This window comes from Amblyomma mixtum, chromosome 6, assembly GCF_055824585.1.
Source record: "Amblyomma mixtum isolate Tamu chromosome 6, ASM5582458v1, whole genome shotgun sequence".
In the NCBI taxonomy this organism is placed as follows: domain Eukaryota; kingdom Metazoa; phylum Arthropoda; class Arachnida; order Ixodida; family Ixodidae; genus Amblyomma; species Amblyomma mixtum.
In genome coordinates, this window is record NC_143017.1 from 146,205,959 (window position 1) to 146,219,004 (window position 13,046).

Below are 13,046 nucleotides of genomic sequence, written 5' to 3' on the forward strand. Positions count from 1 at the left end.
GTTCTAAGTGTTTAGAGTGGGAAGCGAATAACATAGCTCTGCAGATTTATTAAAGCAGATTATTATCAGCTTTAAGCAACGGGGGTGGTAGCGGCCGCTTAGTTCTGAAATGGTTTGGGACAGTAGAGGACTGACGATTGATGGTCACTACACCTTTACATTTTTCGCCACTACACTGGCTTAGCCTTTACCGAGTGGCGCATTGCATTTTAGAATTGAAAGCGTAACTTTTCGAACTTGTGCAGTAGGGCTTCAGTAAAAGTAATCTGATATATTTTTTACCAATAACACAGAAAATGCTAGAAAGGTTGTGAGGAGATTACGTCTGCTTCGCCCACTGAAATCCTCTTTCGATCGACTGCGAGGTGTGGACCTCCTGCATATAAAGAGGATTTTACCGTTCCTCCCTGCAGGGAAGTGAGGTTCTCGGGTATAAATCGATTTGAATATTCCCCGACGCATATTTCAGCGACTTCCTGGCACGCGTGGAATCTCACGCTTCTCATCCTGAGAAAGAAAACTACACGCTCTGCTGATGCCACCAGCACTGCTCGAATCATTTTCTTCTGAAATGGACTGTCTCAAGCGCTGTTATTCCCGCTGCATGGTCAAGTAGGAGGCTTACAAAAATAACCAAGGGAACGAGTACATTTTTCCCTCTAACTAATCAAGTATCATCCCACTCTAAAAAGTCAAGGCAAAATTTTTTACTTGTGGAGGAAGTAGGCAAAATATTTTCGCCACTCTTCAAATTCACTTTGCATCGTCTATTTTTCTGGCTTTCCGGTAACAGCGCTCTCCCATTGATATTAAAATGCGGAGAACGGGAAACATATTCTATTTTAGATGTTAGCTAACCACGCATGCATTTGCACAGTATTCAACGAAAATATAACTCGGAGAAAAGCGTCGCGTATAAAGAGTCAATACATTGTAAGCCACAGTTGTGTTTGTTCTGCTCTCATAACAAAAACGCGAAATTTTCGTTGTTCTAAAAAAATGCAACGCTTTTGTGTTTTGGCCGTAAGTGAAAGCCATGATGCTTAGGTATAGCGTTTGCAACACTAGCAGCTCTTGTTTTTGAACGAAAGTTCCCACCACGAATCGAGGCCCTATTACGCGCTGAATTAACAACCTCGTATTGGCTTCAAATAGGGGTTATGTAGGTCGATCACAATTCCTGCCCTTCATTTCTGGCTTTAATATGTAATATAAACTGTAAGATTATTTGCCTAAGTGTGGTTCAATCTTCTCCACTTTTATTTACTAGCATTTTAACAACACATGGTCTGAACAAAACAAAGCTATGAAGAAAGCAGTGTCATTTCGCACTTTCTGAACATTTTATGGTTTTAGTTCTGTAGCCTGAAGTATAATTTTTTTCAGTTCGTATCGCAAGAAATAAAGCGAGATCTTGAACCGCCGCTTTTATCTGTTATAACTGAAACCCGCATGGCTATCGCTATGTATGGCTATGTAGCCGTATGGCTGCGCTTGGGTGGATGCCAGTGAGCAATTACTCCCTTTTACAAATGAAAGCCACAAAATACTTTTACTTTTATGCGTAGCATATTGCAATCACTCAGTTCAGCCCTTCGGCGCGGCTGGGCAGCCACCAAACCACGTAAAGAAAAGAAAAAAAAAGAAAAAAAGAGAACAAAAAAGAAACAAACTAAAAAAAAGGAAGAAAAAAGGACGGCTGAGCATGGTGGCGGTTGCCACCGCCCCGTTTCAAAGGGGGCGCTCCTATCCATCCATCCATCCATCCATACGTCACGGAGGAAAATCTAAGAGGATTCTGGTGTGGGCTAGTTGGTTCATGCTTAATAAACGTGATGCACCGTGGCTGACAGTGCATCACGTGGTCCAGGAAATAGTATAAATCTGTGCTGGTTTTTCACGCAATAAAGAGTTGGTAGTCAGCGCCCGTCCTGTGTTTTTCGTGTTCCTTCTGTCCTTGTTCCGTAGCGCTGTTGTGAATCTGTTTATTGAGGAAAAGCTGCTGAGAAAATCGAGTGCCGCCAAGCAATACCTCGCGCAAAAAGACCGCGCAATATGCAACGCATTCTTGGCTTAACCAAGCCAAGCCTGGGCATTTTTTTTTTTCTATTCGCGCTATGGTGAGAGAAAATTCTCAAAGGTTGACGGCAATAAACGGGCTTTCTTCCTAATTTGTGTCAATAAATGGCACTTTTAGATGATAAATTGACCATTCTGCTGTTAGCTTACGTGTTGGGCGGGCTACCACAACCCGACAGATTCTGATGGAGTGCACTTTACCGGCGTTACTAGAGCATGTTACTCCGTAAAAATTTGATTAAATAAAACACCTGCAATTTTATTGATCAGGACGATATGAAATTCTATTCGAGGTACCGCTGCAGAAAATACACTATTTCTTCCTCGACGTGAAACACCGTGGTGCATACCAAATGCTTCAGCTTCCATTATGCCGATTACGGGTTCTCTTCACGAGAACCCGGGGATATTACGGGCTCTGTAACGATGCCATAAAAATGAATGCAAGCATGGGGACGAGATCGAATGGTAAATAGGCTGTGAAACGCCGTAAATAAAAGCAACTTCACGATTGTTCTTTATTATTAGACGCATAATCTACAAGGCAACACTTTAAACTTTGTTCAATATATAAGAAAGCAATGTTTTTTTCTGGACACGCAAGATTGTGCGCTGTACGTCCTCTTAACTCAGAAAGTACAGGAAATGGGCGAGTGTCACCTTCGAAAACAAACATGGCTACACGAGAATACGGGATGCCTTCCTATAAAGTGTGACTCGGTTGTGGTTGCCTATACGTTCGAAAACCAACATTATGTTATATCATCGGTAAATTTTACACCAATCAGAATTTTTCATTTGACTGTGGACGCCTGAAACCATTTTTTTGTCGAAATTTGTGGCTACGCGCATATTTCAACGCGCAATTTCTGGCCCCCCAGCAGAGTCAAAACCAAGCATGCAAATTTTACAGAGCGACTTTCCTTTTAACATATGATACAGGACTGCACATAATCAACTGCAAAAATTAGGTAAAGAAAATGCCTTCCTGCCTCCATACCTGTCTTACATCTTGGAAAAAACAGTGCTAAGACGAAGGACAACGAAATAGAGTACAACAGGACCGGCGCTGACTATCAACTGAAGGCGTTATTAGAAACAACACGCAATATATGCTCCATCGACAACCAAGAGCGCATGGCAACACCAAAAGCTACAATGATACATCAATTACCTGGATCAAGATACTTCAGTTCACAGTCATGAACTGTTACAGAGGGGATGCTCACGCACGAGTCACTGTTTTTTTGGATATGAAAGGCTTCACTGATTTCCCGTGTTAGTTTATCTTTGTGCTTGCGCAGAATCTTAGTTTCATTAAAAATGGGGGTACATGATTTTTCAGAAGAATCAGGTTGGTTATTCTGGGTGCAGTTCCTGTAATGCAAGGCCAAGTTTGACGACGGAGCCCCTTTTAATGAAGTGTTGTGGTCTCTTCAGCGGGTGTTCAAGCACCTTCCTGTTTGACCTATATAGGTCTTCTCGCACTTGAACGGCGCTCTTGGTTGTCGATGGAGTATATATTGCGTGTTGTTTCTAATAAAGCCTTCAGTTGATCGTCAGCGCCGGTCCTGTTGTACTCTTTTTCGTTGTCCTTCGTCTTAGCGCTGTTTTTTCCAAGAAACATGTACCAACTAGCTCAACTCTCCGTTTTATTGAAGTTTATTACCTGTCTCACTGAATCTGGCGGCAACCTTACAGATCGGCTGATTTCTGTTAAGCACGAAACAAGCGTTACAACCACACCAAGCCTAAAAACACCACACCAGATACCCTTCACAAGGGGTCAATTATAACGCAAACTATTTTAAGACACCTTTTTTTCTTCTTCATGAAACAATATGGCACATACCAACTACATTTTACGATTCAATTCCGTTCAATAAAGGCAGAACCTTTCCTCCGAATTTCTTCAAGCTATTTCGAGCCCTGTGTGTTCGTTATCACCCATGCGACGGCATTCCCCTATGGGGAATGAGCATTTATTCCGGGTTCGTGACTCCCGTGCTCAGCCTCCTCTCCAAACAGGGTCTCCGCTTCACCGTGCATCCTAACAATGCCGTGTGTCGCCATGCGGGAACACTTTCCCGGCAGGCCGGCATGCACATTCCGGTCGTTCCTCCCTCGCTTGTTATTGCTCTTTGCCCTGCGGGACAGGACGCCGTCGAAGTTCTCGACGACATCCGGAAGTACTCCACGCGCGGCACCTGAGTAATTGGCTAGAGGCGCGTTCCGTGCGCCTGCTTTCCACGTGGCTATATTGCTGGAGCATGTTGGGCGCTAGAGCGCTCGAGTAGGCGACCTCGCAGAAAGACGACGACATCTCGGCCTTTGTAACAAGGAGAGTGTCCTTTGGTGACCAGTTGGTCTCGCAGTCGTGTGTGCTCTCTCTATTAGCCTGGAATGAAACACGCTGAGAAAGGACAGTAAGTATAGACACAGAACCTAAATAACATTCTTCTTGTCTATATCCTCGAATGTGGTTTGGTTTGGGAGCATAACTTCATCGTTGACACTTATACTGCATCGAACACTTATGAGGCTTTATGAGGCTGCTGCTACCTGCATGCCACAGAAGAATGCTTGTAGGACAATTCTTGTCGAAAATTGTTAATTTCGATCGATTTCATAGAAAAAGGCACTGTCATATCTAGTGATATCTGCCAGTTAAAACGGGAACTCACACAAAATCGCGCCTTATTCATATAGCCCGAGCCGTCAACTGATAACGCAACCAGGATCTTTTTTCCAGCAGCTTTGGTTAATTTTTTGTTTGTTTTTTTTTCTTTTTTTTGCGAAGGATGAGGGCGTTTTAAAGAACTTCTATTCTGCTTGCTGATAACAAAGTTTCATAACAGTTTCATCTATGAAAGCTCGGCGGACAACTCCAACTCTGCCTTTAGCTTTTTAAGCCAATTTATCTTCCGCAAATACTTTTGAAATTTTTTCAGCCCAAGGGGCTTATTTCTAAGCCCTTCAGAGAGGCTGTCTACCATCCATGGTAGTTCAACGCTTCAGATGGGTAAGGAGACCACCGCTCACCTTCGAGAAATTTGGAACGCTGATTACTTAAAACGAACAACGGAGAATTTTTCGCCAGGAAACCTGCAGGGTTTCATATAATTAAAAAATGTTATACATGCAAAACCTTTGAACTGAAGGCGTATCACGTGTAACCATATTTTTTAAGCTTCCATTGATTGTGTGCAGCCTTACTGGTTTAGACAGCATTAATCTCAGAGCAAGAATATTTGGATACACTTGATCACACCTTCAACGGTCGTGGGACTGCAATACATTAGAAACCTCTCCTCTAATAACGCCTGCCAGCTCACTCACTTTTACCTTTTTATGAATGTTGCACTCCATCCACACGTAGGCAGCCAATGGTTATGCGAAACCGTCTAGACACAGTCATAGGGGCCAGAAGCAAAGTCAGCATCCTAACACAGGCAACATCAGAAGCTCACAAAGCGAATTCTCAGGCGCACAAGCATTGCTTTGTTTGATCAAAAATAAAGACGACAATAGAAATTATTTTGAGAACATGGAATGATTGACCTTTTATTTTATTTCAGAACTCTCTAAGAAATGGATTGCCATGCGTTGTATCTCATCCACGTTTCTGGCCAGTCGCTTCTTGGTAACAGTGTTCAGCAATCTTATCTATTGTTTTTTTGTGCTCGGGCTGAAAGAATGTGAGGGTTAGTTTTTGTTAGTACTCCGCTCTTCTCAGATAATCTTTGCGGTAGTAGTAATGTGCTGGCGTGATTTTAAAACGCCATAGCCTGTTTCAGTGCAGGAAGTGGGCATAAAATAAGCAGCTCTATCCACGTACACTACGAGCGGCACGAGAACTAAAGCACATGACACGTATCGCTTGCCGAACACTTAATGCACAGCGGAAATGATCAAAAATGTCAAGTATTGTCTGCCAAAAATGATCGCTGGATGAAATACGATGACTGGTCATTAAAGCTTTTCGTAAGAAGTAAACTATACAAAATTTAACAGCAGAGGCGTTAGTTCTCTTTCTCCTCTTTTTTTTTAACATAAACCCAAACCACAATCCCCCGTGTCCCATTGTCTGGTTATTTTTTTTTAATAAGTGCTTTCATTAACGTTCTATGCTCAAGGAGGCACATGCTGGAGTATCCGGCGTCACTTTCTCTCGCTTTTACGCTTCTGGATCTCTTACTGAAAGCTGCCGGGGGTTAATCACGCATTTTTCGCGGCGTCAGCCTGTTTTCCACTAACTAAAATGAAGCCAGACGTAGTCAATAACAATGAACGTCACTCGTACTGTGCCCTTCAGCTCTCCACTACCAGCTGATTCCTCTATTCAACTCACTTTAGTGCAATCTCTCTTTATTTATTCTTATTTGATGTGACAGCAGATGTATTTCTGGCATTAAATACTGAAATATATGGCAGTAGAGACATTTCCGCTTGAGTGTTCCGAAGATGCATGAGGGAAACAAGGCACGTCTAACAGTGGAGGGCTCCGTATCAGTTTCGAGCGACTGGATTTCTTCATAGCGCACTGCCACTACATAGCACAAGGGTGTTTTGATGTTCACCACCATCCAAATATGAGTGCATTCGAAAGCATGAACTTGTGGAGCACAGTGCAGAAAGACGAAGATGTAAGAGAGGAACAGACAGAACAAAGACGCAGAAGTGAGAACTATTCTGAGCCACCGCATAGGGTCTTGTATGAAGACATGCAATTTATAAAATTCAATGAATTGTAGCCGATCTGATGATGACTCATCAACCTAGATTACATGTGCATTGATATCAGTGCTATGACCTAATGCAAGTAACAAAAACAGACTCACGTGAGAGTTACTGAATTCATTATACTGGAAAAAAAGCAAATAACAACTCAGTTGCCATTATTTATTACAGCACTCTTACATCACAAATTTTATATGCAGTACTGAGCTGCACCAGTGCTGAAGAATAGTATAGCAACCGTACAGTAAAATAATGTTGGGCAGTTCTAACAGGCATTCAACCGACATTGTTGTTTACGTTAGAAAATTGAGCCCTCAGGACTGCTGTGCTATATTCAATGCGGATTTTTACGTAGTTTTTACGCGAAAAGCTCTTTAAACGAGGCCCGTTATATCTGCTGGGCTATAAATGTGACTACGGACATGAAACCGACATGAAGGAAAGCTGCAATAGGTGAATATATTACAGCTTTTATTCTTATAAAATCCGCCTTCTGTCAAGTAATCAGTACAATTATGGAGCGGAACATGCTTGGGGGTTGCCCTTGGTATCTAAAATAACTTGATCAAGACCTCTTCCCACTCATTTTACGGAAGTAGTAGTTCGCAGGAATATCGAAAGCAACCCTTTGCAGAAGTATACATATATCCAAAATTTTATAAGTTATCCATCATCATAATTAGCCTGACCACACCGACTGCAGGGCAAAGGTCTCTCCAATGCCTCTCCAATTAGCCCTGTGCAAAGCCAGCTGCTTCCCCCGAATCCCCATAGATATCTGAACCTCGTCGGCCCACCTAACTTTCCGCATGCCTACGCTCAGATTCCTCTCCGTTACCCTTATCTTGCCTTCGCATTACGTGCCCTGTCCAACTCCATTTCTTCTTCTCGATTTCGGCTAGGATGTCACTGATCCGCATTTTTCCTTCATGCACTCTGCCTGCTTCCGGTCTCTTAGCGTTACACGTATCATTTTTCTTTCCATAGCTTGCTGCGTTGTCCCTAACTTATGCTGAAGCCTCTTTGTTACTCTTTGTTAGCCTCCACGTTTCTGCCTCATACGTGAGTAGCGGTAAGATACAGCTATTGTTTACTGTTCTCTTGAGGGATACTGGTAAAGAGCTATTCATGATCCGAAAGAACCTGCTGTATGCGCTCCACCCCATTCTTATTCGTCCAGTTATTTCCCTCTCATGATCCGTATCAGCGGACACTACCTGCTCTAAGTATACGTATTCCCTTACCACTTCCCGCACCTCGCTACCAGTTGTGAACTACTGTTCCCTCGCTAGACTGTTATCATTACTATGATCTTCTGCATATTAATTTTTAGCCCCAGCGTTCCGATATTCCTGTCTAACTATTGATCATGCTTTGCAGTTCATCTCCTCAGTGACTCAGCAAGGCAATGTCATCAGCGAATATTAGATTACTTGGGTAGTCTTCATTAACTCCCATCCCCAGATGCTCCGTATTCAGGCCTCGGAATACCTCCTCTAAACAGGCGGTGAAGAGCTTTGGCGAGATCCTGTCTCCCTGCCTGACACCCTTCCTTATTGTAATTTTATTGCTGACTTCATGGAGGACCACGGGAGCTTTGCAGTCGTTATAGATATCTTCTAGCATTTTCACATAAGACTTTTCTACACCCTGATTCCATAACGCCTGCATGACTGCTGAGGGTTCCACTGAATCAAATGTTTTCTCGCAATCAATGAAGACTATGTATAGGGATTCGTTATATTGTGCGCATTTCTCTATCGCCTAATGCGCTTGGAGTTCAGTGCTGTGTGTACGTCTTTCATGTCTGTTGAATTTTTTTTTGTGCTGAAATCTTCAGATGAAAGTGAGTTCTGCTATCTGGAGCACTGAGGCCTCAATTCTCTTGTTCTTTATCTTTGATAGCCCAAGATGAGAGGCAGTTCCCCGTTTCGCGTACTTCTATTCAAGACTCCAGTTCTAAATTGCAATATAGACGAGTGTGCTTTTGCTAAGAAATCCTCTTTCTCCAGATCATTTGGTCGCACTTATTCTTACCACGTCTAGAATGCCATGTCCACAAAGCAATTTATAGTAAATAGGAAGGGCGTTTTCTACCCTCCACATACCCAGAGCGCCAGAATATTCTCGACTAGACGCTTGGCCTAACGAAAGTGTTAGTCCAACCCTGTACGCAAGCACACGATCTGCTAACTGTAAAGAATTGTGACGATAAATATTTCCCTTAGTGCAAGTATGAGCAATGAAGTAGGCGTGTGCCCATTCACCTGACATGAAAAGATTTCTGTCGGTCCCAGTACGCGTCCCGTCGCATCAGATATGCGTTGACGTTAATGAAGTGCTAGTAAAATAGGTTTTGACCTGCAAGCGGTAAACTTGTAGTTATGTTTGTATTTTTATATATTCTTTGCGTCGCCAACGCTAAGGGAAACCGCATGCCATATTTCACCCCTGACTTCAGATTACGAAACACGTAGCCAAAAGCTCTTTACTCTTCGCCATTAAGGGTAAAAACACCACTGTATATGCGATGTCCTGTGCGCATTTCGTGAACACTCAGGGAAGTTATACACAATGACTCGACTCTCTATCGGTGAATACCGCTCCAGAAAACTGGGCTTACTCTGTCGCTTCCTCTCGCTAAGGAAAACTTGTTAAAACCGTCGGCTCTGTTTTGAAGGAAGGCTTCTCACAAAAATGAGTCTTAAACATACATTTACTACTTACCAAAGCTTCGCCGGCATCGAGAGAAGTCTTGCAGACAAGTAAAACTACTTCTGCATCACCCATCCCGGTAAACAAGGCTATCTGGGCGTTCCAGTGATCGATCACCTAGCGAAGAGATAGTCGGTGATACAGGCATTGAGTTTCTTAGCTTTATAATTAAAAGCACACGAGTGAAAGAGTTTAAACATAGGCAGCAGGCTGCTTAATTCGTCCCATTCCGCGTTATTCCTTTCTGTGTAGAAGGCATGTAACTGTTATTCGTTTTTCTATGTCGCGCAGTAACAATCGATTCTATAGCCAATAAAAAGGAAGTAACTTGCAATTTGATGAACAATAATTATTTCACTTGTTTATCTAGTCAGCATTTCCGTCGAAAGTTTCGTCTTAGCGAATTCTACGCAAAAACTTACCTTTTGAGGCATCTCAGGATGCGCTTTTGAGCAGTCGACGAGTATTTCAATTTCGTGGGCTTGCATAACTGAAAGTTAAATTAAAATAAATTTATGGAAGGTTTTAGTTTGTGATTTTGTAAGTGATAATTCCAATCTGCAGCACGTGAAAAATACATCCAGGGTCCACAACAGGAATCCCGACAGCGCACGACAAAGCAAAAATTATAAGAAAGCACCTCAACCTTCGATTTTTCCATTTATCGCTACAACAGTCAAGTACTCCTAACTTTGCCGCTACAATTTCTGTAGCACCAATGAGAGATAAGTGCTAAACTCGTCCTATTTTATGGCGATTATACCTGCTGTGCAGTTACCGTGGCTAAGGTATTTAAGCTGTTCCTCTAATTGGCGTCTTCCAGTAGGGCTGGTACGGACATTTTTTGCGTTTGCTGGATGTTATCGACAGCAGATGTGCAGCACATGGCTTAGCATCGAAAGCCGCAAGCGGCATCATTTCAAACACCAAAAAAAAAAGCAAACGATGGACTACTGCTGACACCTATTGTCAGCTAGAATACACTAAACGGGAAAAAGGGACAGCGCACTGAACGCAGCAACGATGCAACAGACAGCAATCGCCATCTAGCGTGCTGTTCATGAAATTCAAGTCCCTTGGAAAGAGCGGCGCGGAGAAACCGGCCGCGAGCCCGCGTTTATTCAACGGTCCCAAAATACGTTACCAGAACTATATTACCAGAACAAGGCAAATGGAAACTGATAGGCGAGGCTAGCCACGCTAGTCGCGCGTCTTAGTATCCTGCGCCTCTTCATGGATGAGCACCGATGTGTTAGTGGTTGTTGGGGTGGCACTACAAACGATCGTCAACGCAAAGCTGTCTTGATTTTTAATTCGATAGAATTTGTAGGGTCATTAAGTGTAAAACCTGGCGTCGTTGGCGGTTTGAAGCATTAGTGCAAGAGTGAAAAAAAATGGCTGAGGCTTAACTTGGTTACGCCTGGAGAACGCGAAGCATCATCGTGTCGCGTAATTTGGAGGCGCACAACCACAGCGACGGCGCGAGGTGGGCCCCCGTTTCTCCACTGTCGTGACGTCATGTATCACGTGATTTGGAGGCGCACAACCACAGCGACGGCGCGAGGTGGGCACCCGTTTCTCCACTGTCGTGACGTCATCGTGTCACGTGGTGTGGCATCATCGTGCACGTAATTTGGAGGCGCACAACCACAGCGACGGCGCGAGGTGGGCCCCCGTTTCTCTACTGTCGTGACGTCATCGTGTCACGTGGTGTGACGTCATGTATCACGTGATTTGGAGGCGCATAACCACGGTGAAGGGCTGAAGTGGTAGCTAAGAAGGGTATATGCTTGGGCTTGTTGGTTCATAACTGCAAGGTGAAACTGCATGGTTCATAACTGCATGGCGAAAGAGCTCGCATATCTGGCTGATACGCTTTGCTAGCTCATGGTTTGACGGCGTGTTGGTCGTGATGTTGTTATAAAACCACCTTTCTTTCTGAAATAAACCATTGTTGGAAGTTAGCGCCGTGTGTTGTCCGTCTTTCTGTGTCCTCGTCTCTTTGCGCTACGTTTTTCACCTGGTAGCTAAAGTAGTATGCTTCGCATAAAATGTGAAGGAGAGGTAAAGCGTTGCAACAACTCACTCCTCGGTGGACACCTCAACCGCTCTGTGAGGGAAGGAAGGAATGAAGGCGATAAAATGAATGATTGCTTATCACTAAATGAAAGGCGCGAGTACAGTATCACTGGTTTGGTTTATGGGGTTTAACGTCCCAAAGCGACTAAGGCTATGAGAGACGCCGTAGGGGAGGGCTCCGGAAATTTCGACCACCTGGGGTTCTTTAACGTTCACTCACATCGCACAGTACACGGGCCTCTAGAATTTCTCCTCCAAAGAAATTCAACCGCCGCGGCCGGGATCGAACCCGCGTCTTTCGGGTCAGTAGCCGAGCGCCATAACCACTGAGCCACCGCGGCGGCGGAGAACAGTGTCACTTGGTGATGGCCACCTCAACCACGCATTGTTGATGGCCGCCTAAACCACGCAGTGAGGGAAGGAAGGAAAGTGGGAGTGAAAGACGAGAGAGAGAATGAGTTGCCGTAGTGAACGGATGTAATAGTTACTCCACAACTAGTGCGACCCCAGCCGCGGTGGCCGCGGCCGCCGCGCTTCGACGGAGGCGAAACACAAAAGGTGTCCATGTGCAGAGCGATGTCAGGGCATATTAAGCATTCTAAGGTGCTCGATTTTTCCGCAGCCCTGAATAAACGGCTAGGCTGCCCTTCCTTCCTTCCTTCTTTCCTTCCTTCCTTCCTTCCTTCCTTCCTTCCTTCCTTCCTTTCTTTCTTCCTTTCTTTCTTCCTTCCTTTCTTTCTTCCTTTCTTTCTTTCCTTCTTTCTTCCTTTCTTTCTTTCTTTCTTCCTCCCTTCCTTTCTTTCTTTCTTCCTTCCTTCCTTCCTTTCTTTCTTCCTTTCCTCCTTTCTTTCTTTCTTTCCTTCCTTTTTTCCTTCCTTTCGTTCCTTCTTTCTTTCCACTCTGACCTTCCTCTCTTCGCTCACGCCGCGGTTATGCTGTCGATCGAGAGGTAATATAGTTAATCTGCCATTTCCTTTCCTGAAAAGCATTATTTTCTTCAGTACGGCTTTAACAATAACAGCAAGGTACCAGGACGAAGCAACTGTTAACGCAGTAGCGTTAAGGGACCCGTGTCGCAGAAAACCCGGTGTCGTCGTCGGCGTCGTTGGCCGTGAGCGAAAAATACCACAAGCATAAATAAATAAAACCGTAGGAAATTGGTCGAGTTGGAGAATCGAACCAGGGTCTCTGCTCCGGCACGCCAGTTCGATGGTTTGGAATGAACAAAGGCGCGTCTAGTGAACAGGTATTGTCTTAGAAGGGTGCTTTAGAGACATGTACTGTGGTGTATATTAGTAATTATTAGCATACTTAATCGAGTACCAAAGTACGTTTCCACCACTTTTCCTCTTCGCTTGGCGCGCATGTAGCGCCGTCAGCCGGAGCCCACAAAAACCACTCCCTCCTCCTCCTCCTCGCAATGTACGCCACGG

General features: G+C 44.1%; 1 protein-coding gene across 2 annotated transcripts in view; it reads right to left on the minus strand.

The window, feature by feature from the left end:
- Nucleotides 1–5,521: 5,521 nt before the first annotated feature.
- Nucleotides 5,522–13,046, minus strand: part of LOC149340684 (uncharacterized) — a 183,316-nt gene continuing 175,791 nt past the window's right edge. For both annotated transcript variants that reach the window (XM_089549507.1, XM_089549506.1), the window contains 4 exons: nucleotides 9,957–10,024; nucleotides 9,547–9,651; nucleotides 6,921–6,944; nucleotides 5,522–5,767 (listed from right to left, as the gene is read on the minus strand). In XM_089549507.1, coding sequence (XP_089405633.1) covers nucleotides 5,693–5,767; nucleotides 6,921–6,944; nucleotides 9,547–9,651; nucleotides 9,957–10,022 — 270 coding nt within the window. In that variant the 5' untranslated portion in view covers nucleotides 10,023–10,024 and the 3' untranslated portion in view covers nucleotides 5,522–5,692. The remainder of the gene's footprint in view (nucleotides 5,768–6,920; nucleotides 6,945–9,546; nucleotides 9,652–9,956; nucleotides 10,025–13,046) is intronic.